The sequence below is a fragment of the Jatropha curcas genome, chromosome 4, assembly GCF_041381405.1.
Source record: "Jatropha curcas cultivar XTBG-Jc1 chromosome 4, XTBG_Jcur_1.0, whole genome shotgun sequence".
In the NCBI taxonomy this organism is placed as follows: Eukaryota; Viridiplantae; Streptophyta; class Magnoliopsida; order Malpighiales; family Euphorbiaceae; genus Jatropha; species Jatropha curcas.
In genome coordinates, this window is record NC_143154.1 from 10,267,680 (window position 1) to 10,291,351 (window position 23,672).

General features: G+C 38.0%; 1 protein-coding gene across 1 annotated transcript; it reads right to left on the reverse strand.

The window, feature by feature from the left end:
- Positions 1–17,519: 17,519 nt before the first annotated feature.
- Positions 17,520–17,948, reverse strand: LOC149496834 (uncharacterized). Its single transcript, XM_089719935.1, has one exon. The coding sequence runs from the start codon at positions 17,946–17,948 to the stop codon at positions 17,520–17,522; it is 429 nt and encodes a 142-aa protein (XP_089576061.1).
- Positions 17,949–23,672: the final 5,724 nt, after the last annotated feature.

The window sequence follows — 23,672 nt, forward strand, 5'->3', positions numbered from 1 at the left end:
TTGCCTCGGATAGATGATTTGTTTGATCAGTTGAGAGGAGCTAGTGTATTCTCGAAGATAGATCTGAGATCAGGTTATCATCAGCTAAGGATGAAGGGATCAGATGTACCTAAGACTGCTTTCAGAACACGCTACGGTCACTATGAGTTTTTAGTGATGCCATTTGGGTTGACTAATGCTCCAGCAGTGTTTATGAACCTGATGAACCGGATCTTCCATCCTTATTTGGATCAGTTCATGGTGGTTTTTATTGATGATATTTTGGTGTACTCTCCGACTAGAGAGGATCATGATCATCACCTACGAACAGTTCTGCAGACCTTGAGAGACCGACAGTTGTATGCCAAGCTCAGTAAGTGTGAATTTTGGTTGACTGAGATTGCTTTCTTAGGGCATGTTGTTTTTACAGAGGGTATTCAGGTGGACCCGAAGAAGATTGAGGCAGTGCTAGATTGGAAGCCACCTACGAATGTCACAGAGATTCGCAGTTTCTTAGGTTTGGCTGGATATTACAAGAGGTTTGTCAAGGGGTTTTCTCTTATTGCAGCCCCTTTGACTAGACTTCTCCATAAGGATGTCCGTTTTGAGTGGACTGATAGATGCCAGAGTAGCTTTGAGAAGCTTAAGGCGATGCTTACTGAGGCTCCAGTTTTGACACAGCCAGCTCCAGATAGACCATATGATGTTTATAGTGATGCTTCGCATAATGGTCTGGGTTGTGTGCTTATGCAGGAGGGCAAGGTGATTGCTTATGCTTCCCGGCAGCTGAAGCCACATGAGAAGAACTACCCTACCCATGATTTGGAGTTAGCAGCTATTGTATTTGCCTTGAAGATTTGGAGACATTACTTGTATGGTGAGAAATGCCACTTGTATACGGATCATAAGAGCCTTAAGTATTTGCTTATGCAGAGAGAGCTTAACCTGAGGCAACGCAGATGGTTAGAGCTACTTAAGGACTATGAGTTCACTATTGATTACCACCCGGGTAGAGCTAATGTAGTGGCAGATGCACTCAGTAGAAAGGCATTAGTTGCTCTTCGTGCTATGAATGCACACTTATCTGTGACTAGAGATGGTGCTCTTGTAGCAGAGCTTATGGTGAAACCTAGCCTACTACAGCAGATTAGAGATGCACAGCAAGGTGATGAGACTATTACCTTGTGGAAAGGCTTAGTCAGAAAGGGTGAGAAAAAGAGATTTATGATTAAAGATGACGACTGCCTGTACTTTGGGGATCGGATTTGTGTGCCTAAAATTTCAGAGTTGAGAAAGAGTATCTTGAAGGAAGCTCATAGTAGTCCCTATGCTATGCATCCTGGCAGTAATAAGATGTATCATGATTTGAAATCACAGTATTGGTGGCCGGCGATGAAGAGGGATATCACAGATTATGTGTCGAGGTGTTTGACATGCCAGCAAGTGAAAGCAGAGCATCAGTTTCCTTCTGGTTTGTTACACCCTACTTCTATTCCGAAGTGGAAATGGGATAGGATTACCATGGATTTTGTGATTGGATTGCCTCCTACACCTAGAAAGAAAGATGCTATATGGGTAATAGTTGACAGGCTAACTAAGTCGGCACACTTTCTTCCTGTTAGGACTGACTTCACCATGGAGCAGTATGCAGAGCTTTATATAGATGAGATAGTGAGATTACATGGGGTTCCTTCTTCCATCATTTCAGATAGAGATCCGAGATTTACTTCTAGATTTTGGAAGAAGCTACATGAGGCCTTGGGTACTAAGCTGAATTTCAGCACAGCTTTTCATCCTCAGACTGATGGTCAGTCAGAGCGGGTTATTCAGATTTTGGAGGATATGTTAAGAGCTTGTGCTATTGAGTTTGAGGGCAGTTGGGAGAAGTACATTCGACTTGTAGAATTTGCCTACAATAATAGTTATCAGTCGAGTATTCAGATGGCCCCTTTTGAAGCATTATATGGCAGGAGATGTAGGACTCCACTTTGTTGGTCAGAATTGAGTGAGGGTAAGATTATAGGTCTAGATTTGATTCGAGACACAGAGGATAAGGTCAGAATTATCAAAGATAGATTGAAAGCAGCTTCAGATCGTCAGAAGTCCTATGCAGACTTGAAGAGGAGGGATATAGAGTATGCAGTGGGTGATAAGGTTTTCCTTAAGGTATCTCCGTGGAAAAAGATATTGAGATTTGGAAGAAAGGGTAAGCTTAGTCCTAGGTTCATTGGTCCATATGAGATCATTGAGCGTGTGGGTCCATTAGCCTATAGACTAGCTTTACCACCAGACCTGGATAGGATACATAATGTTTTCCACGTGTCTATGTTGAGGAGGTATCGGTCCGACCCATCGCATGTGATACCAATTGAGTCTGTTACCATAGAGCCAGATTTGACCTATGAGGAAGAACCAGTGAGGATACTTGCGAGGGAAATCAAGGAACTAAGGAATAAGAGAATTCCTTTGGTAAAGGTCCTTTGGAGAAACCATAAGACCGAGGAAGCTACATGGGAAAGTGAAGATATCATGAGACAACAGCATCCTCAGTTATTTACACCAGGTAAATTCGAGGACGAATTTCTTTTAAGGGGGGAGAACTGTAACAGACTGATTTTCTTCTAGTGTCAGTAGTAGTGATTTACCGGTCTGTGAATAGTACCATCAGTCCGGGACTTGGTATTATTTTAGTCCGGAAAAATTACTATGCATAGTTAATATTTTATTTACTATTTTTGGAGCATGTTTGCATGATTTAGGTGGGTAGAAAATATTTAACGAATATTTTTGGAGAGTTTATGTATTAAATGCATAATATTTCTAGTGTGGTATATTAAGAAATAAATGAGGAATTATTTTAGTGGAGTTCATTTAATTAATTGGTGGAGTTAAATAAGAAGTAAAAGAGATTTATTTGAGGAATATTTAGAGCCATTGGATGAGATTACTTAGGACTTGATCTTAGCCACACATTTGACATGAAATTTGGAAGTCAAATTTGACTTTGGCACTTAAAGTAACACCACAACACTTTTTGTTTTCTTCTCTTCTCTTCTCCACGCCATTTCCATCTTCTTCCTTCTTCTTTCATTTTCTTCATTTTCTTACCTCCAAATTTACCACCAAACTACCTAATTAAACCATAGATTAGTACTTAATCCTTAAGAATTAAGAAGTAGAAGTTGAGTTTGGTGATTAAAAGCAAAGAGAAGTGAAGTTACCATTGAAGCAAGTAAGTTGTGGTTTTTGAGTTTTGTGAATTGTTAAGTAGAATTCATGGTTTAGACATGTTATTGATGCATTAAATCATGCTCCAACTATTTCTTTTGTCAAGTTTTGCTTGTAATGTTGATTTTTCATGCTTTGAAGAGGTTGGAGAACCATCCTCAAAGGGTAAAGAGAAAGCCAAGGAGTAAGGCTTTCCAAGGATTTTCAAGCTTGTTAATAAGGTTAGTGCAATCATAATTTCACTTGTTTAAGTTGTTTTTACATGGTTAGGGTTTTGAATATATTTTGGGAACTTTGTATGTTTTGTTGAAATTGCTGAATTTTAATGTGAGATGTGTTCTGCCGTGGGACTGGAACTCATTTTTGACCCCTTTATACTTCCCATTTGTTTCTGACTTCTTCATGAAAGTTGTAGCTCTATTTCTCAGCTTTCCAAAACATATTCTTATGTCTAATTCCAATACTTGTAGCTCAACTTATGATTTAAATACCAAAACTGGTTCTGTTATGATGTCTTACCTGTCTATCCGAAATGATTGTCCATTTTGACCACTCAAATGGCAAAATAACGTTTTATTCTCTTCATAAAAGTTATATCTTTACTTCTTATCTTTCCAACCCATCCTCTTGTGTCCAAATTGGATATACATAGCTCACCTTATGGCTGAAACACCCAAACTGACTCTGTTGTGTCGGGCCACATGCATTACTAAATTGAGTGCCCATTTTGACCACTATAATGACAAGATTAGGTTCTTAGTTCTTCATAAACGTTGTTTCCTTGTGTCTTGAGAATTCTCTCGTTTTGGATTGGTTTCATTTGAGTGTTTGGTGAAGTAGGAATTCAAGAAACATTGGACTTGGTTCTGCTGAATCAGGTTTGATCTGTTGTTCTGTGTTTTGAGCTTTTGTTTGCTGTCTTACTCTTTGATCTGGGCTGTAGTCCCTTCTGAAAATTTGTAGCATTTTGTCTTACATTTCTAATGAATCTAATTTCATTCAATTTGGAGACCCATAACTCAAATTATGTGTTAAAAACCCTTCAAAGGTCAAGTTTATGAAAATGCTGAAAAGTTCTTGAATTATGTACTTTGATACTATATTAAGTATATATATATCTAGAGTGTTTTGAGTAAAAATTTTGAATTGATGAGTATTAAGACATGAAGAGGTTTTGATTTATAATTATTGCTTTTGTGAAAGAATGATTTTGATTTGGGCTCTACTATGCATGATTGAGACGTAGTATGATGAGATGGATTTTCTTATTGTGAAGCTATGATCATATGCTAGGGTTATCAGCCCTTATAAATAGGCGGACGCGCTTATTTGTGTGATGGGGGTGGTGCTTTTATAGGCCACAGTGGTGCTTTCATAGGCCACGAGTATGTGATGGGGGTGGCGCTAACATAGGCCACGATCAAATCTGCTTATGTTCATTCTGCATGAGTATGAGCCTTAACGAAAAATGAAATTTTATTATTGCTATAAAAGAATGAAGACATATTTGTATTTATAATCTTCTCATTTCTCTCAAAGTATTTGAATTAAATGAATGCGATTTCGGTATTTATATAGTTGAGTAATTAAGTTTTTTCTTAGCTATTATTGTTAATTAAATTGTTGGTTATTTAGCACCACTGAGTCTTCCACTCAGCGCGTTGATTTTTATCACGTGCAGGTTAGGAGCGGAGGGTGTTCTTCAAGACTAGAGGACGAGCATCAGAGTAGATATCACATTTTGGGTAGGATATTTTGTAAATGGTGATTTTTGGCATGTATATAAATATTGTGTTGTAAAGGTTGGATATAATAAGTTTGTCATGTATTGAGAGTTATGATTATTTAAGGAAATAACATCTTATTATATTTTTGGTGTATGATGATTATAGATTCCTTGAAAAGAATGTGTTTCGAATATTATGCGTATGTTGATGGATATTTAGAAGTGCTTGTGGTATGTTGTGTTGAATTGGAGTTTTGGAGGTTTGGAGAAAATTGGAAGTGTGTATATTTTCTTTGTGTGGCAAGTTAATTTTTAGGGGAAACTCTTGCGAAATTTTCGTAGGAATTTCCTTAAACATTATTTTTGTAAAAAAAAAAAAAAAAAAAATGTTAATTACTTGCTTCCTTATGAAAATTTAACCACTTCTAATTTGTGATCTAGCTTTTATAGTGACATAAGATGGTGCTTCGGCATCGATTGTGGCATCCACCGTCTGGTTCTCCGAGATTGGTCGGTGGGTATTACATTTTGTGGTATCAGAGCATAGGTTTAGACGATTCTAGGAGATATGATTTGGTATGAGAGTTTATCCGCTTTGGAGTAATGATATAAGTGATTTAAGTTAAATACATGCCATACTAGTCTGTTTTGGGAATTTCTCTCTGATGCGAATCCGCTGGTCTTTGTAGATATTTAGTGATGTCTCAGCGCCTGCCAGATGAGGAGGTGGACAGTTATGCCCCTCCAGAGGGTGCTATGTTAGAGGGCGGTAGGCCAGCCGGTGGTGTTGCTGGTGGCATTTTGGGTTCTGATGCAGAGCGCACCTCAGTTGTAGGGCAGGCTACTGCGAGTCCTGCGGGGCCTAATCAGGGTGATTTGGTACAGCAGTTGGTAGCTGCATTGAGGCAAGCTGCGGGAGCTGTTCCCCAGGCTCCAGTCGCACCATCCCCTGTTCCAGTTCATACCCCAGTAGAGCGACTGAGGAAGTATCGTGTTGAGGATTTTATGGGTCGGAGAGATGATGATCCTTCTGCAGCAGAATTTTGGCTCCAAGCTACAAAGAGGGTTTTGGACCAGATGCAGCGTACTCCTACAGATAGATTGATTTGTGCTGTTTCCTTGCTAAAGGAAGAGGCTTACCTATGGTGGGAGTCTATGGTGAAGACAGCGAGAGCTGAGGATGTTACTTGGGATTTCTTTCTCTCTGCTTTTCCGGGATTGGTCGATGGGTGTTACATTTTGACTCAGCGCGTTGAGTTTATCAGGCGTAGGTTGTAGATTGTGGTATCTGCTTGAAGACCTGAAGGGTAGCATCAGAACTGAAGAGATTATTTGGGTAGTTGATTTAATGTGTTATGTAACTAAGAAATTATGGCATGTATAATTCTAATTATTTTAGTGTATATATTTTGTGATAAGCATGAGGCATACTTTATGATTTAGTATTAATATTTTTAAGATAGTTGTTATGATTAAACCATTATGTAACATCACTTCCCAGTCCACCCGTTAACCCGAATGAACCGAGCCGAGATGCTACAGTCTGGTTGAACCTATGTTCTGTCATGCTGATATCATCCTGTAGGCTAAATATGATGTCATGTTGTTGCTTTCGACGTTAGTTAGATATAGCTATGTACTTACTATTTACAAGACATGATACTAGTTTCCAAAATGAAATGGGCCCAACTATGTGCCCTGTACATGCCATGATAAGTATAGACAGAACCAAAATATCAAAATGAGTAGCTACCCTGAAGACTGGGTCTTCAAAGGATGAACTGCAGCAGTTGTAAAGATGATTCTCTACGGTCCAGACCTAGAACCTGCAAGTTAAAACAGGTAACTCGCTGAGCAAATAAAGCTCAGTGGATATCTCAACTTAATAAGAAATAAATAAATAAACATGTAATCACACATATCATTATACTTTCATGATCTTACCCGCTGTTCATTATGTTGTATGAATTATGCACCTTTTATAATTTATACATAATACAATCTCATAACTGTATGGCTCCATAAGGTTACAGTGAAACCTAAGTGATAAGAAGAACTGGATGAATACTGTATGGCTGGGCTGCTATGACCTATATATAAATCATATCCACTCAACAGCCTCTAGCCGGAGTACCAAACTGTATGGGGCGCAGATCTGCTATCCTATGTCGCGACATAATCTTATCTAAGTGGTTTCCACCTAACCTTAGTGGAGCATATTATTTGTACTTCAATAATACAATAAACATATTAAATTATTCATAAAAGTCATAGACAAGACTGTTTACCTGTATGCTATCTCATTCTGTATGTTTCTAACCTGTTTCATGCTTTTTTCGTAGACAAATACAAGTAACATCTAATGAGTAATAATGCAAACAATTGATAACTTGCATGTAAGGTAGAAACAACTGATAAATTGCCAGGGCAACCTGTACATGTGTCACAAATTCTAGCATAACTCTTTCTACTTAAGTCCAATTCAGGTATTTCTAAATTCTATGGTTAGCTAACACATTAGGGTAAAAATATGTCTTCTATCGCTTCTCTGAAATATGTGGGTAAAGGAGTCAAATATTGAGCTAAAGTAGCAACTTCCAGTCTGCTCAGCTGTTGGTTTTCAGTTTGCACAGTTTATACCATTTTTGTCATATCTCTCAATTTATAAGGCCAATTTAGGTGATTCCAAATTCTATGGTTAGCTAACACATGAAAGTACAAATATGTCTTCTACCACCTCTCTGAAAGATGTGGGTAAAGTAGTCAAATATTGAATTAAATTAGCAACTTCCAGTTTGCCCAGCTGTTGGTTTTCAGTTTGCACCGTTTGTACCATTTAGGTCATATCTCTCAATTTATAAGCCAATTTAGGTGATTCCAAATTCTATGGTTTGCTAACACATTAGGGTACAAATATTTCTTCTACCACCTCTCTGAAATATGTTGGTAAAGTAGTCAAATATTGAATTAAAGTAGCAACTTCTAGTCTGCCCAGCTGTTGGTTTTCAGTTTGCACAGTTTGTACCATTTTGGTCATATCTCTCAATTTATAAGGCCAATTTAGGTGATTTCAAATTATATGGTTATCTAACACATTACGGTACAAATATGTCTTCTAAAACCTCTCTAAAATATGTTGGTAAAGTAGTCAAATATTGAGCTAAAGCAGAACCTTCTAGTCCGCCCAGATTTTGATTTCCAGCCTGCACAGCTTGTACTATTTTGGGCATATCTTTCAATTTATAAGTCCAATTTAGGTGATTCCAAAGCTCACAGATAGATAAAACATAAAGGAACAAATAATGCTTATATACCACTTCCTAATTCCATCGGTACATAGGTTCAAATTTAGGTTGAAGTTACTGGTCAGTTTTCCAACAAACCTGTTTCAGCATGAATTCAATATCCAATTCATTTATTCAATGCATCCCATGCTTAATCAACATTCTCAAACCTATTACTCAACATTCAGCAACATATCTTATCACTCTCATCACACTACACATATTCTCATGCAGGAAAATTTGTTAAACTAAAAGAGATATCAAACCTTCCACCAAAAGAGCTTTAACTCTTCTTCTTAGCTTCCTTTTGCTTCTACCTTTCAGTTCACCTCTCCTAAACATAATAACATCTTATTAATCATCCAAAATATCACTCAAATATGAGATTCAAGAAATTCAACTTACTTGGATATAGTTGTAGGTTGAATTTAATGCTTGAAAGGTTGAATATTAAGGTAGAAATTGGAGGAAGATTTAGGAGAAGATGGAGAAGGTAAAGTGAAGGAAGAAGATGAAGGAGAAGATGGAAAATGGAAAGTGAATGGAATTTTCGGGTAACTTCTAAATTTATCTCTAATTGCATGTTACAAATTACCAAATAGTACCTAACTTTTAATATTTTACAATTTAATACCTAAACTTTATACTTTTTTTCAATTTGGTCCTAATCCTTATACTTTTATCTTTATGTTTCATTCAATTAAGTCCAATTCAGTTAAGTATTTAAGTTAAATCCCATTCTACCCCACTCTGGACTCTAATGGCTCGAACTGGGTTCTAGTTCGGCTCGATTCAACTCGACTCTACCCAATGATTCGATTCAGTGGGATGTCACAGTTCTCCCCTCCTAAATAAAAAACTTCTTCCCAAAGTTTACCTGTTGTGAACAAATGCGGATATTATTATCGCATGGTTTCTTCAGATTCCTATGTTGCTTCTTCTATTTTATGATTCCTCCAGAGAACTTTTACCAATGCTATTTTCTTGTTTCGCAATTTTTTAATTTCTCTAGCTAGGATCTCAACTGGTTCTTCTTCATATGTGAGATCTGGCTGAATTTCAATCTCTTCTGCTGATAACACGTGTGATGGGTCTGATCTGTATCTCCTTAATATTGATACGTGAAAGACGTTATGAATTCGATCTAATGTCGAAGGTAACGCTAGGCAATAGGCTAATGGTCCTACACGTTCAACAATCTCGTATGGACTAATAAACCTAGGACTCAGCTTACCCTTTCTTCCAAACCTGAGGATCTTTTTCCATGGTGAAACTTTTAGAAATACTTTATCGCCGACCGTATATTCAATGTCCTTTCTCTTTAAATCAGCATAGGACTTTTGTCGATCACTTGCTTCTTTCAGTCGTTTTTTGATGATTTGCACTTTCTCTTCTGCTCTAACCAATTCAGGACCCAAAATCTTCTTCTCACTAAGTTCTATCCAACACACAGGTGTCCTGCATTGTTTGCCATACAATGCTTCATATGGTGCCATCTTAATGCTCGATTGATAGCTGTTGTTGTAGGCAAATTCCATGAGATGTACATATCTGTCCCAGCTGCCTTCAAATTCTATAACACATGATCTCATCATGTCTTCTAGGATTTAAATTACTCTCTCTGACTGGCATTCTGTCTGAGGATGAAATGCAGTGCTGAAATGCAGTTTTGTTCCTAATGCTTCCTGCAATTTACCCCAGAACTTCGATGTAAACCTTAGATCACGATCAGATATAATGGATGATGGAACTCCATGTAGTCTAACTATTTCTCTAACATAAATTTCTGCTAACTTGTCTAGAGAATAGTCCATCCTGACTGGTAGAAAGTGCGCGGATTTGGTTAATTTGTCTACAATTACCCATACTGCATCATGCTTCCGCTACGTCTGAGGTAATTCGGTAACAAAATCCATCGTGATCTAATCCCATTTCCATGTTGGCACTGTTATTGGATGAAGCAACCCAACTGGCAATTGATGTTCTGCTTTTACTTGTTGACATGTCAGACATCTTCTTACAAAATTTCCAATGTCTTTCTTCATGCCCGGCCACCAATAACCCTTCTTCAAATCCTGATACATCTTAGTACTACCTGGATGCATTGTATATGGACTGTTGTGAGCTTCATGCAGAATCTTCTGTCTGATCTGTTTGTGGTACAACAACTCTGTCTTCATAAAACAATACTCCACTGCTATCCAATCTGAATTTCCTACCATGGTCTTCTTGTACTTGTTTAACCCATATTGCTATTTGCTTATCTTTCTTCTGTGCTTCTGCAACTTCCTGAACCCAAGATGGCTGTACTTACATCTGTGCTAGAATAGCTCCCTGCTATTGCAACTTCATGCTGATTCTCATTGATCTCAAAGCATACAATGATTTCCGGCTAAGGGCATCAGCTGCCACATTAGCTTTGCCCGGATGGTAATTAATGACGTAATCATAATTAGCCAGAATCTGCATCCACTTCCGTTGTCTTTAATTCAAGTCTTTCTGTGTCGATAAATACTTTAAACTCTGATGATCTGTGTAAATGTAACACTTTTCACCGTACAGATAATGCCGCCATACTTTGAATGCTAGAACAATGGCTGCTAGTTCTAAATCATGGGTTGGATAATTCAATTCATGTGGCTTCAACTGTCTAGATACATAGGCCACCACTTTCCTGTCTTGCATGAGTACATATCCTAACCCAGTATGAGAGGCATCACTATAAATCTCAAATTCTTTACCTGACACTAGCTAGGTCAACACTGGTGCTTTAGTCAACTTTTTCTTCAAAGTGTCGAAACTCTGCCGACACTTATTATCCCATTGAAATACAACCTCTTTCTTCAACAATCTTGCTAATGGTGATGCAATGATAAAGAATCCCTTTACGAACCTTCTATAATAGCCGGCTAAACCCAGAAAACTTCAGACTTCTGTGACATTCCTGGGTGGTCTCCAATCAACAATAGCTTCAATCTTCTTAAGATCCACTCTGATACCCTCTGATGATACCACATGTCCTAAGAAAGAAACTTCTTCCAGCCAAAACTCACACTTACTGAGCTTGGCATGTAGCTGTTTATCCCTCAGTGTTTGAAGTATAATCCGTAAATGTTTATCATGTTCAACTCTGTCTCTAGAGTAGACCAAAATGCCCTCTATAAACACCACCACGAACTGATCCAAATAGGTATGAAACACACGGTTCATGAGATCCATGAAAACCGCCGGTGCATTTGTGAGACCGAATGGCATTACTAAAAATTCATAGTGACCATATCGGGTTCTAAAGGCAGTCTTGGCGATATCTTCTTCCTTTATCCACAGCTGATGGTATCCTGACCTGAGATCGATCTTAGAAAACACGCCTACACCCTTTAGCTGATCAAACAAATCATCGATTCGAGGCAACGGATCTTATTCTTGATTGTCAGCTTGTTCAGATGTCTGTAGTCAATGCACAGTCTGAGTGATCCATCTTTCTTCTTTACAAATAACACTGGTGCTCCCCAAGGTGATACACTGGGTTTGATGAAGCCTTTGTCCAATAATTCCTGCAGCTGAATCTTCAACTCTTTTAACTCTACTGGTGCCATTCTGTAATGTGCAATTGATACTAGTGCTGCTCCAGGATAGACATCTATGGTAAACTCCACTTCTCTCCTTGGTGGTAACCCTGGTAACTCTTCTGGAAACACGTCTGGATAATCACACACTATTGGTATGTCTTGTACTTTTGACTTTTCTTTCTCTGCTGTCAGTGCACATACCAAGTATGCTTCATAACCCTTTTGAATTAATCTATTTGCTGCCATGGCTGATATCACATTACCCAAAAAATTGCGCCTTTCCCGACGACTGTAATCTCTTCCCCTACTGTTGTATATAATGTCACCTTTTGTTTGCACAATCAACTATAGCCTGATGTCTGGATAGCCAATCCATACCCAGAATAACATCAAATTCTCTGAATGGCAATTCCATAAGGTCTCCTAGAAACTCTTTTCCATGAATAACAATTGGACATCCTTTGACCACTGTATGGGTTATTACTACATCTCCTAATGGATTAGTAACCAAAATACCCCGACTTACATGCTCAATCGCTAACCCTTTGACCCATTGTTTAGGTATGCTGATGTATGAATGTGATGATCCAGGATCAATTAATGCAGCAACTGTATGATCAAATAAAGAAAACTCACCAACTATGACATCTGGAGCTTCCTCATCTTCCTTGGCTCACATGGCCTAGACCCTGGCTAGAACTCTGGTATCGGGTCTGTCCACAGTCTCTGACTGCTGTCTCTGCCCTCCGGAGGTCTCACTTCTACCTCGACCTCTACCTCTTCCTACTATGAACTGTGTAGGAACTTCTGCCCTCTTAGAACAGTCCTTCTTCTAATGGTCTGATGCTACGCATATCAAGCATTTACCAGTCACTAGCCAACAAGCTCCACCATGCCATCTGCCACAGTGCTCATAAGGTGGAAAAGTATAACCTTCTGACCCTGCACCTCTACCGGTGCCTCTACCAGCTCCTCTGCCTGAACCTCTACCACCACCGGCAGAACTAGCCACAACTGATGCCGCTGGCGCGTTAACACCCCTAGCTGTGCCTTGGCTAAAGGGCGGCCTAGGACCAGCTGAAGTACTAGCATCTCTGAATCTCTTACTTTTCAGCTGATATGTACTGGGTGCACTCTAAGTCTGGTCTCTCTTCTGTTGAGACCGCTGGAGTTTAGTATGCTGACTGGCTTGAATTCACTCTATCTTCTGAGCTGCCTCTACCAAAGCTGAGAACTCTCTGAATCTGGAAGCTACCACTCCCATATGAATCTCATCGTTCAGGCCTTCCTAGAACATTTTACACCTCTCTGCCTCTGTAGCCACTATCCGATCACCATACCTGCTGAGTCTGGTGAATTCTCTTTTATATTCTGCAACTGACATTCTGTTCTGCCTAAGGTATAAGAATTCCTTCCTTCTAGCATCAAGGTAAGCCTCTGTGATGAACTTTTTCTTGAATTCATCCAAAAAGAATTGCCAAGTACGCTGCTCTGCTGGTACTCTCTGCTAAACAGTATTCCACCATGTGTATGCCTCATGATCAATAAGGACGTGGCACAAATCAAACTGTCCTCTGGTGTACACTGTAACTGCTCTAGGACTCTCAAAATACCATCTAACCAATACTCAGCTATCTCTGGACTGTCATCCTTGCTAGCTCTATATTCTTTTGCACCGTATTTTCTTATCTTTTCTAGTGGGGGCTTCCTTTCTCTGTCTACTACCATTGGTGCCTGAGATACCACCCTTGCAATCCGTCTAAAAGTATCTACAAGTTGTTTTAACAGTACCTCCTGACCTGGTGCCACTAGACCCTCACCCTCCACTGCCCTGGAGGCATGTGCTCGCTCTCACCTTCCTGTGACATCCTCCTAAAAGAATAACAACTGCTTACTTCATCAGGGTAGTCATGGCATCTACACTATAATGACATATGCATGCAAGCCCGAGGAAATAAACTATGCTCTGATACCAAAATTTGTAACGTCCCTTCTCGGTCCACCCGTTAACCCGAATGAACCAAACCGAACCGAGATGCTACAATCTGGTTGAACCTATGTTCTGTCATGCTGATATCATCCTGTAGGCTAAATATGATGTCATGCTGTTGCTTTCGACATTAGTTAGATACAGCTATGTACTTACTATTTACAAGACATGATACTAGTTTCCAAAATGAAATGGGCCCAACTATGTGCCCTGTACATGCCATGATAAGTATAGATAGAACCAAAATATCAAAATGAGTAGCTACCCTGAAGACTGGGTCTCCAAAGGATGAACTGCAGCAGTTGTAAAGATGACTCTCTACGGTCCAGACCTAGAACCTGCGAGTTAAAACCGATAACTCGCTGAGCAAATAAAGCTCAGTGGATATCTCAACTTAATAAGAAATAAATAAATAAACATGTAATCACACATATCATTATACTTTCATGATCTTAACCGCTGTTCATTATGTTGTATGAATTATGCACCTTTTATAATTTATACATAATACAATCTCATAACTGTATGGCTCCATAAGGTTACAGTGAAACCTAAGTGATAAGAAGAACTGGATGAATACTGTATGGCTGGGCTGCTATGACCCGTATATAAATCATATCCACTCAACGGCCTGTAGCCGGAGTACCAAACTGTATGGGCTGCAGATCTGCTATCCTATGTCGCGACATAGTCTTATCTACGTGGTTTGCACCTAACCTCAGTGGAGCATATTATTTGTATTTCAATAATACAATAAACATATTAAATTATTCATAAAAGTCATAAACAAGACTGTTTACCTGTATGCTATCTCATTCTGTATGTTTCTAACCTGTTTCATGCTTTTTTCGTAGACAAATACAAATAACATCTAATGAGTAATAATGCAAACAATTGATAACTTACATGTAAGGTAGAAACAACTGATAAATTGCCAGGGCAGCCTGTACATGTGTCACAAATTCTAGCATAACTCTTTTTGCTTAAGTCCAATTCAGGTATTTCTAAATTCTATGGTTAGCTAACACATTAGGGTAAAAATATGTCTTCTATCGCTTCTCTGAAATATGTGGGTAAAGGAGTCAAATATTGAGCTAAATTAGCAACTTCCAGTCTGCCCAGCTGTTGGTTTTCAGTTTGCATAGTTTATACCATTTTTGTCATATCTCTCAATTTATAAGGCTAATTTAGGTGATTCCAAATTCTATGGTTAGCTAACACATGAAAGTAAAAATATGTATTCTACCACCTCTCTGAAACATGTGGGTAAAGTAGTCAAATATTGAATCAAAGTAGCAACTTCCAGTCTGCCCAGCTGTTTGTTTTCAGTTTGCACCATTTGTACCATTTTGGTCATATCTCTCAATTTATAAGGCCAATTTAGGTGATTCCAAATTCTATGGTTCGCTAACACATTAGGGTACAAATATGTATTCTACCACCTCTCTGAAATATGTTGGTAAAGTAGTCAAATATTGAATTAAAGTAGCAACTTCTAGTCTACCCAGCTGTTGGTTAATTTTCAGTCTGCACAGTTTGTACCATTTTGGTCATATCTCTCAATTTATAAGGCCAATTTAGGTGATTCCAAATTATATGGTTATCTAACACATTATGGTACAAATATGTCTTCTACCACCTCTCTGAAATATGTTGGTAAAGTAGTCAAATATTGAGCTAAAGCAGCACCTTCCAGTCCGCCCAGATTTTGATTTCTAGCCTACACAGTTTGTACTATTTTGGACATATCTTTCAATTTATAAGTCCAATTTAGGTGATTTCAAAGCTCATATACAGATAAAACATAAAGGAACAAATAACTTTTCTATACCACTTCCTAATTCCATCGGTACATAGGTTCAAATTCAGGTTGAAGTTACTGGTCAGTTTTCCAACAAACCTGTTTCAGCATGAATTCAATATCCAATTCATTTATTCAATGCATCCCATGCTTAATCAACATTCTCAAACCTATTACTCAACATTCAGCAACATATCTTATCACTCTCATCACACTACACATATTCTCATGCAGGAAAATTTGTTAAACTAAAAGAGATATCAAACCTTCCACCAAAAGAGCTTTAACTCTTCTTCTTAGCTTCCTTTGCTTCTACCTTTCAGTTCACCTCTCCTAAACATAATAACATCTTATTAACCATCCAAAATATCACTCAAATATGAGATTCAAGAAATTCAACTTACTTGAATATAGTTGTAGGTTGAATTTAATGCTTGAAAGGTTGAATATTAAGGCAGAAATTGGAGGAAGATTTAGAAGATGGAGAAGGTAAAGTGAAGGAAGAAGATGAAGGAGAAGATGGAAAAGGGAAAGTGAATGGAATTTTCGGGTAACTTCTAAATTTATCTCAAATTGTATGTTACAAATTACCAAATAGTACCTAACTTTTTAATATTTTACAATTTAATACCTAAACTTTATACTTTTTTTCAATTTGGTCCTAATCCTTATACTTTTATCTTTATGTTTCATTCAATTAAGTCCAATTCAGTTAAGTATTTAATTTAAATCTCATTCTACCCCACTCTAGACTCTAATGGCTCGAACCGGGTTCTAGTTCGGCTCAACTCAACTCGACTCTATGCAACGATTCGATTCAGTAGGATGTCACACATTAGGTTTTGGTATATTTAATGAATGCATTTAATTGATGAATATTAAAATGCTAATGAAGAAATTTAATAGTTAAGAAGTTATAGAAGTGTAATTGTGTTGTATTGATCATTTGGAGTAATGGGAGTTTGGAGTTGAATTTGGGAGTGTTTTGGTATTCACATTTTTGGTCAGCCAAATTTTTTTCAGGGAAACTCTTGCAGTTTTGATGAAGGATTTTCCTAAATTGTTTTATATAAAATAAATATATATTTTAATAACAAATGCTAAATATGTGAATGCTAAATCACTTCTAATTAATAATATGATTATATGATTTATATGTAGGACAGTGTCTCCAGCACCGAATGTGGCATCCACCGTCGGGTCTCTCGGGAATGGGCGGTGGGTGTTACAACGTATCCCGTACTTTTGGAACATATTTTCAGGAGTTAGGTCACCATAGTTCTGCTTTACAGTGACATAAAAAGGGGCAATATTTTTTGTGCTAACGCCTGAATGCTTTCACACAATGTATCTTTTAAGTTGATCAAAATTGCATGGATTGGTGAATTCATTGCCATCTATATCTGATAAGATGACACTGGCTCCGGAGAGAATCTTCTTCAGTATGTAGGGGCCTACCCAGTTTTGGTTGAATTTACCCTGAGGATCTTGTACAGGGGCTTTGATTTCCTTGAGTGCAAGATAACCTTCTTCTAATTTTTGATCCTGAACTCTTCTGTTAAAGTGTCTAGCTATTCTCTGTTGGTAACTTTGAATCTGATTGAGAGCCTTTAATCTTCATTCGTCAATAGTATTAAACTGGTTGTAATAATTCTAGGCCCACTCTATTTCAGGCATTTGGCTTTCTTGCATAGGGAGGACTGCTTCCATCACATATAAGAGTGAATACGGTATCACTTGGTTGGCATTCTGATGGATGTTCTGTATCCCCATAAGGCGAAGGGCAAATGCTCATGTTTCTGTGATTATGAATCATTTTCCAAAGGATGTTCTTAATGGACTTGTTAGCTGCTTCCTCACTCCATTGGTCTGGGGCACATATATATGGTGAAGATCGTTGGTGCTAAATCTTATACTATGCCGTTAAAGTGGAGACCTCTTTCTAGAAGTGAGACCCATTATCTAATATGATCTCAAAAGGAACTCCATATCTGCATATGATGTTTGTCTGGATAAACTGAGCTACTTTTCTAGAATTTAGGACATGGTGAGAGGCAGCTTCTACCCACTTGGTGAAGTAGTTAATGGCTACCAAGATGTATTCATGTTGAATGGAAAACTTAGGAGTGATTCTACCAATCACATCAATTCCCCAAGTTGCGAAGGGCAAAGGCATAATAATAGGGTGAAGAGCTATTAGGGCCATTTTTTGGAGCTTGGCATAAATCTTGCACTTATGACATCTCTGAACAAACTTGGCGCAGTCTGATCCCACGATGAGCCAATAATAACCTTGATTGGTGATCTTATGGGCTAGAGCCATTCCGTTGTTCATGTGGGGGCCTTCTTCTCCGCCATATACCGATTCCATTATCTACTGAGCTTCCTCTTCAGTTACGTACAGATGTGCCTAATTCCATGTTCATTTATATAGAATACCATCCTTTTAGAGATAGCATTTTTACAATTCCCAGAGAGTCCTCTTGTCAGATTTAGAAGCACCTCAGGGTATTCTTCCTTTTCTAATCGAGTCTGAATATCCCAAAACCATGATTTGCCATCGGCAAGCTGGAGACTGCAATAATAGGCTAGTTATTGATGAATCTGAATATTCAAAGGCTTGATGACCATGTCGGGACTGGGATCGACCATGGAGCCAAGAGTAGCCAGTGCGTCAGCAAACTAATTCTTAGCCCGGGGCAAGTACTGAAATGACAATTCTTCAAACTGTTGAGCCAATTAATCAAGACGTCAAAGGTATGGAACCAAACGTTGTTCTTTGATCTTCCATTGCTTCGGTGCTTGACAGACTATCAGGATGGAATCCCCGTAGATTGTTAGATGCTTGATCTAGATACTCAATGCTGCTTCTAACCCTGCAATACATGCTTCATATGCTACTTCATTATTAGTGACCTAAAATGCCAACTTAATACTGAAAAGCAATCGCTCCCTATCCAGAGTCACTATGACTACACTAGCGTTGCAACCCTGATAGTTGGTAGCTACGTCAAAATGCATCTTCCCCTGATCTGTTTGGATTAGGAGGATGTCTTCATCTGAAAACTTGACGTCTGCTATTTCGATATCACCGTAGGACACAACTAAGTGGTCTGCTATCACATTGCCTTTGATCGGCTTCTTTGCAAGAAACCTCATATCAAATGTTGCAAAGATAGTGGCCCATTTTACCATCTTACTATCCAGAACCTGCCTCTCCATAAGGAACTTCAAAGGGCTCTGATCAACGATGACATGAGTGGTATGGGAGCAAAGTTGTTCAATTTTGTTGCTCGCATGCACTTACTGAGGTAGTCAACGACATTCTCCTTATGAGAGTATGCCGCCTCTTATGCTAGCATGACCCCTATGGCTTCATCGGTTACTAATAGATAAAGGAGGAGTAGCTAGCCTAGCCTCAGGGGCTGAAGAATTGGAAGATTGAGCAAATATGCTTTGATCTATTGAAAGGCTTTCTTGTACTGTTCATCCCAAGTCTTCGGGACATCTTTTCTTAATTTCTTGAAGATCGGTCCATAGGTGTCTGCTAACTGTGAAACAAATTGACTAATGTAATGAAGGTGACTTAAGAACCCTCGAATCTCCTTTTCTGTCTTAGGAGGCTGTATCTCTAGGATTGCTTTAGATTTTGATGGATCGATCTCGATTCTTCTCTTGGAGACCATGTAACCCAGAAAGATACTAGACGGAGTTTCGAAGAGACATTTAATAGGATTAAGTTTCAAATTGTACTGGCGGAGCCTGGAGAAGAAATGTTCGAGGGCAATTAAATAGCTTAACCCATCCCTGGTGTGGACAACCATGTCATCAACATACACTTCTATGTTCTTGTGCATTAGGTTATGAAAGATTATGGTAGGCATCCTCTAATAAGTGGCACTTGCATTCTTCAGCCCAAATGGCATCATTCTGTAACAAAAGGTACCATATTCGGTGATGAACAAAGTCTTTGATTTATTCGATAGATTGACTGGTATTTGATTACACCCCTATAAAAATTTATGACTGAAATCACACTGGATCCTACCATTTATCAACAAGCAGGTCAATGTGGGGCAAGGGGATGTCATCTTTGGGACATGCCTTGTTCAAATCTCAGTAATCAATGTAAATTCTGATCATGCCATCTTTCTTGGGAACTGCTACTATATTAGCTAACCATGTAGGGTAATCTATAGCTTCAATAAAGTTATTTTCCAACAGCCTGGCTGTTTCTTCTTTTATTCTGAGGGAAATCTACGGTTTCTGCCTTTGGAGCTTTTGCTTTACTGGCTTGATATGGTCATATATGGGGATCTTATGCACAGCAATGTCAAGGTCTATACCAATCATGTCACTAGTTGTCCAAGCAAAACAATATTAATACTGCTTGATGAGTTCTGTCAACTCCTGTTTACAATCACAATCATTCACAACAAATGTATGTTTCAGTTCATTTTCTATGCTAATGTTTATTTGCTCTTTTGTTATCTTTATTTCCTTTTCATTTTCATTTCCTATTTTGCCAACAATCTCATTCAGAGTAGAGAGAGGGTAACAAGAAAACTCTAATTTTTCATTAGTGATAAAAGTGCCATGGTCGGCATCTACATTGAGTTTAATAAAAAGATCCCCTAATTCTAAGAGGGAAAATAGAGAAGACTCTGAGGGCTCGGAAGAACTGAATTGGACTCTAAATAGGACTCTAACTTAGGTTTTGCTTGTGATTCAGACTCAGGTTCAGGTAGAATAAAAGTACTAGTTCTGAAGGGGTGCTTGGATAGGTCGTATAGGCTTGTGGTGTCTATTTCCACTCGATTGGTGAACATGAGTAGGTTAAAAAGAGATGTCTCCATGTTGTCCTCCCAATCTCTTTAGACCTTGAAAAGAGGCTCACGGTCTTCTACTGAGAGCCTGACATTAAAGAGAAGTTCAAAATCAAGGATTAATCTTTTAGTTAGAGGGTAATATTAAGGTTCTTGAAAGAAATAGTAAGGCTCAGATTCCCCTTTTTTGATAAAGTGCCATTAAGGGCTTTAAAATATGGGCGCATTGGAGGGTCCCCTGTTTCACCTCTTATTCATGCCAACCATTCGGCGTCTTCCAACTCCTCTCACTCTTCATCTGTCGGTTTGAATCTGAGACCGAAGGGAGGTTTAGCAATAGGGGATTCAATGAAGGAGGCCTTACCCTGCTGGTTGCAGCCAAGTCCCATTCCTGGAAAATAACATATGGCTCTCATCATGTTAGCTACCATTGGGTTACTATAGGGATCAAAGTCCATTGGGAAAATCTCTTTACCTAATTCTGATTTAATAAACTGCACTGAATTGAAGGAGAAGCTGGATAGAGGGAACTAGTTTCAGTTGAAGTTCCAAAACTGGAGCCAAGGAAGGGATTTTAGATTTCCTTGCCAAGTCTCCTTTGATTGTCACCATTGTGTTCTCATAAGGGAATTTCAATTTTTGGTGTAGGGAGGACGCTACTGCTTTAGCCTTATGGATCCATAGCCTTCCCAAGAGAGTTTGAAGCATGCCCGAACATCTACCACTTGGAAAGGGATAGTATGATTGCGAGCCTGATTGTCACCTCTACATCGACCATGCCTAAAACTTCTTGCCTAGTATTGTCATATGCCCTCACAATCTGATCGGATGGAATAAAATTTTCAGTAGTTAACCCTAGGCAGCTGGCCACTTTCAGGTGGCAGACATTCAGGGCTGACCCATTATACAAAAACCATAAGTACTGTCCTACCCCTGGCTTGAACTATGATGTACAGAGCATGGTTGTGATCTCCTCCACAAGTAGGAATCTCATGATTAGTAAAATAGAGAGCTAATGCAAGGATATTCCTTATGATGGATGCCACTAATGCCTCAAGAGTTATATCAGATGGGGTATTGTTGAGATGTGAATCGAGGAAATATGCTGAAGAGATTATGGAACAAATCCATGTAGGGGTTTGCGGCACCCACATAAACAGAAAAGCACTAGTTAAGAAGATTCTCAGATAAGGATTCTTTTGGTCGACAATGGAAAAGGATTGTATTTCTTTTTTTGAAAAGGTGCTTCAAATGCAAATTTCATGGAGACTCGAGTCACATTCCACCTTCAGAATTACATCCTTCTATTCCACCAATGCCATTTGTAGCTTGGGGAATATATATCATCGAAAAAATTTCACCACTTGCTTCTAATGGACATGAATTCATAATGGTGGCAGTGGACTATTTCTCGAGATGGGTAGAAGGAGAATCTTTTAAAAACATTGGAGCTAAGAAAATGGCCAAATTCATTAAAAAGTACCTGATCTGTAGATATAGGATCCTCCATCATATAGTGACAGATAATGGAGTTTAGTTCCAAGCAGAAGTAAAGACACTATTAAAGAAGTGTGGAGTTAAGCATCATAAATCTTCACTATATCGACCACAAGCTAATGGGGGCAGTGGAAGCCACAAACAACATTAAAAATATATTGAGCAAAATTGCAGAAAATCATCAAGATTGGGCAAGCAAGCTATAATATGCTTTGTGGGGGTATAGGTCCACCACCAAATCTGTGAATGGGGAAAGTCCTTATTCTCTAGTGTATGGAATGGCAGGCGTGCGCTACAACAGAGATAAAAGTGCAGTCCTTACGCATAATGATGGAATCTAAGATTCTAGAATGTCAATGGATGGAGAATCATTATCAAGAATTAGCACTCCTAGATGGAAAGAGGCTGAATGCCCAATCTATGTATCAACTGTATAAAAGGAGAATAACTAAGCACTTCAATAAAAGAGTTCATAAACATTACTTTGGTTTAACAACCAATTTTAAAGAATAGTTATGAAAAGAGTTTATAATTGATTCATTATTTTCCTATAAAGAGTTTTGATTTAATAAATTGTGTTTGTTTTACAATAGTACACTACTAAGCAATATGCTTAGCGATAGTTGCTTTTGTGCTATCGCAGGAAAACGAAAGGAGAAGGAAACGGGAGCGGACCATTTTTGTTTGATGTAGATAGTATGCTACTAATGTAGATATTATATATTTGGTTTCTTTTTAGAATGTGTATGATGTATTAAATGTTAACAGAACAACTATGTATATTTGAGCAGATACGCGTAAATTATGAGTGTGTAAATTTGAAAGTTTATATTCTATTAAATTACTTAATCTCTACAATGTATCTAATGTTTGGAAAGGACTCCAGTATGTAATTAAATCATTCATGGGATTATGGGTTATGGAACCATTTAATGCTTTTGATAATGTCATGGATGTTTAAGAAATTATATTGACTTGACTATTTTATTGAGCTTAATAGAAGTTATGTTTCATATATCTAATAAATTACCAAAAAGGCATTTCTTTATAACAGGTGGAAGAACTAAAAGAAGTTTTACATTTATTTTAATAACTAAATTTACTTTTCTACAAGACATAAATGAATAAATGAAAAGTTTTAAGTCTCTTGTAGCATACTTAGTAAGTATCTATAAGAATTAAGTGTTTATTAAGTATATTACGGGCGACCTGTCATATCTTACAATAGGATAAGGTGTGACAGCACGTGTGAGTATTAAGTATGCTTTAAGAATTAGAATGAATATGAGTTTCAATGCTTTTAAGATCATTAATGAGATTACGTTGATGATGATTGAATGATGATGTTGGGTTGAGAATATTGAAGTTGAGTTGAGATGCATGAGATTAGAAGTGTTTTAATAGGTTTTAAATTTTGGGAATATTGAATATACAGGGGAAACTCTTGTAATTTTTCTGTAAGGTTCTAAAAAATTTCTAAGTTATTTTGGAGTAATGGTGATATGTAATGTATAATTTGATGGTTGAATGATTATAATCTGGTTAAGTTTTTAGCATGATTAGTTTTGTGCCTGTGGCATAGATTTTGACACTTATTATCTAGTCTTGGGGATGGGATAACAGGTCTATAATAATATAATAAATTACAGAGTATATAAAGTTCACATGAGTTCCACATAATTAGTTTCTTACATTAAAAATTAGTTGAAACATGGTTAGAGTCTAACCATGTATATTTTCTCTTTCAAATAAGCCACTATACAGAATTATAA

Coding starts and splice junctions, on each gene's coding strand:
- LOC149496834 (XM_089719935.1), bottom strand. CDS start 17,948: ATGGAATCGGTATATGGCGGAGAAGAAGGCCCCCACATGAACAACGGA.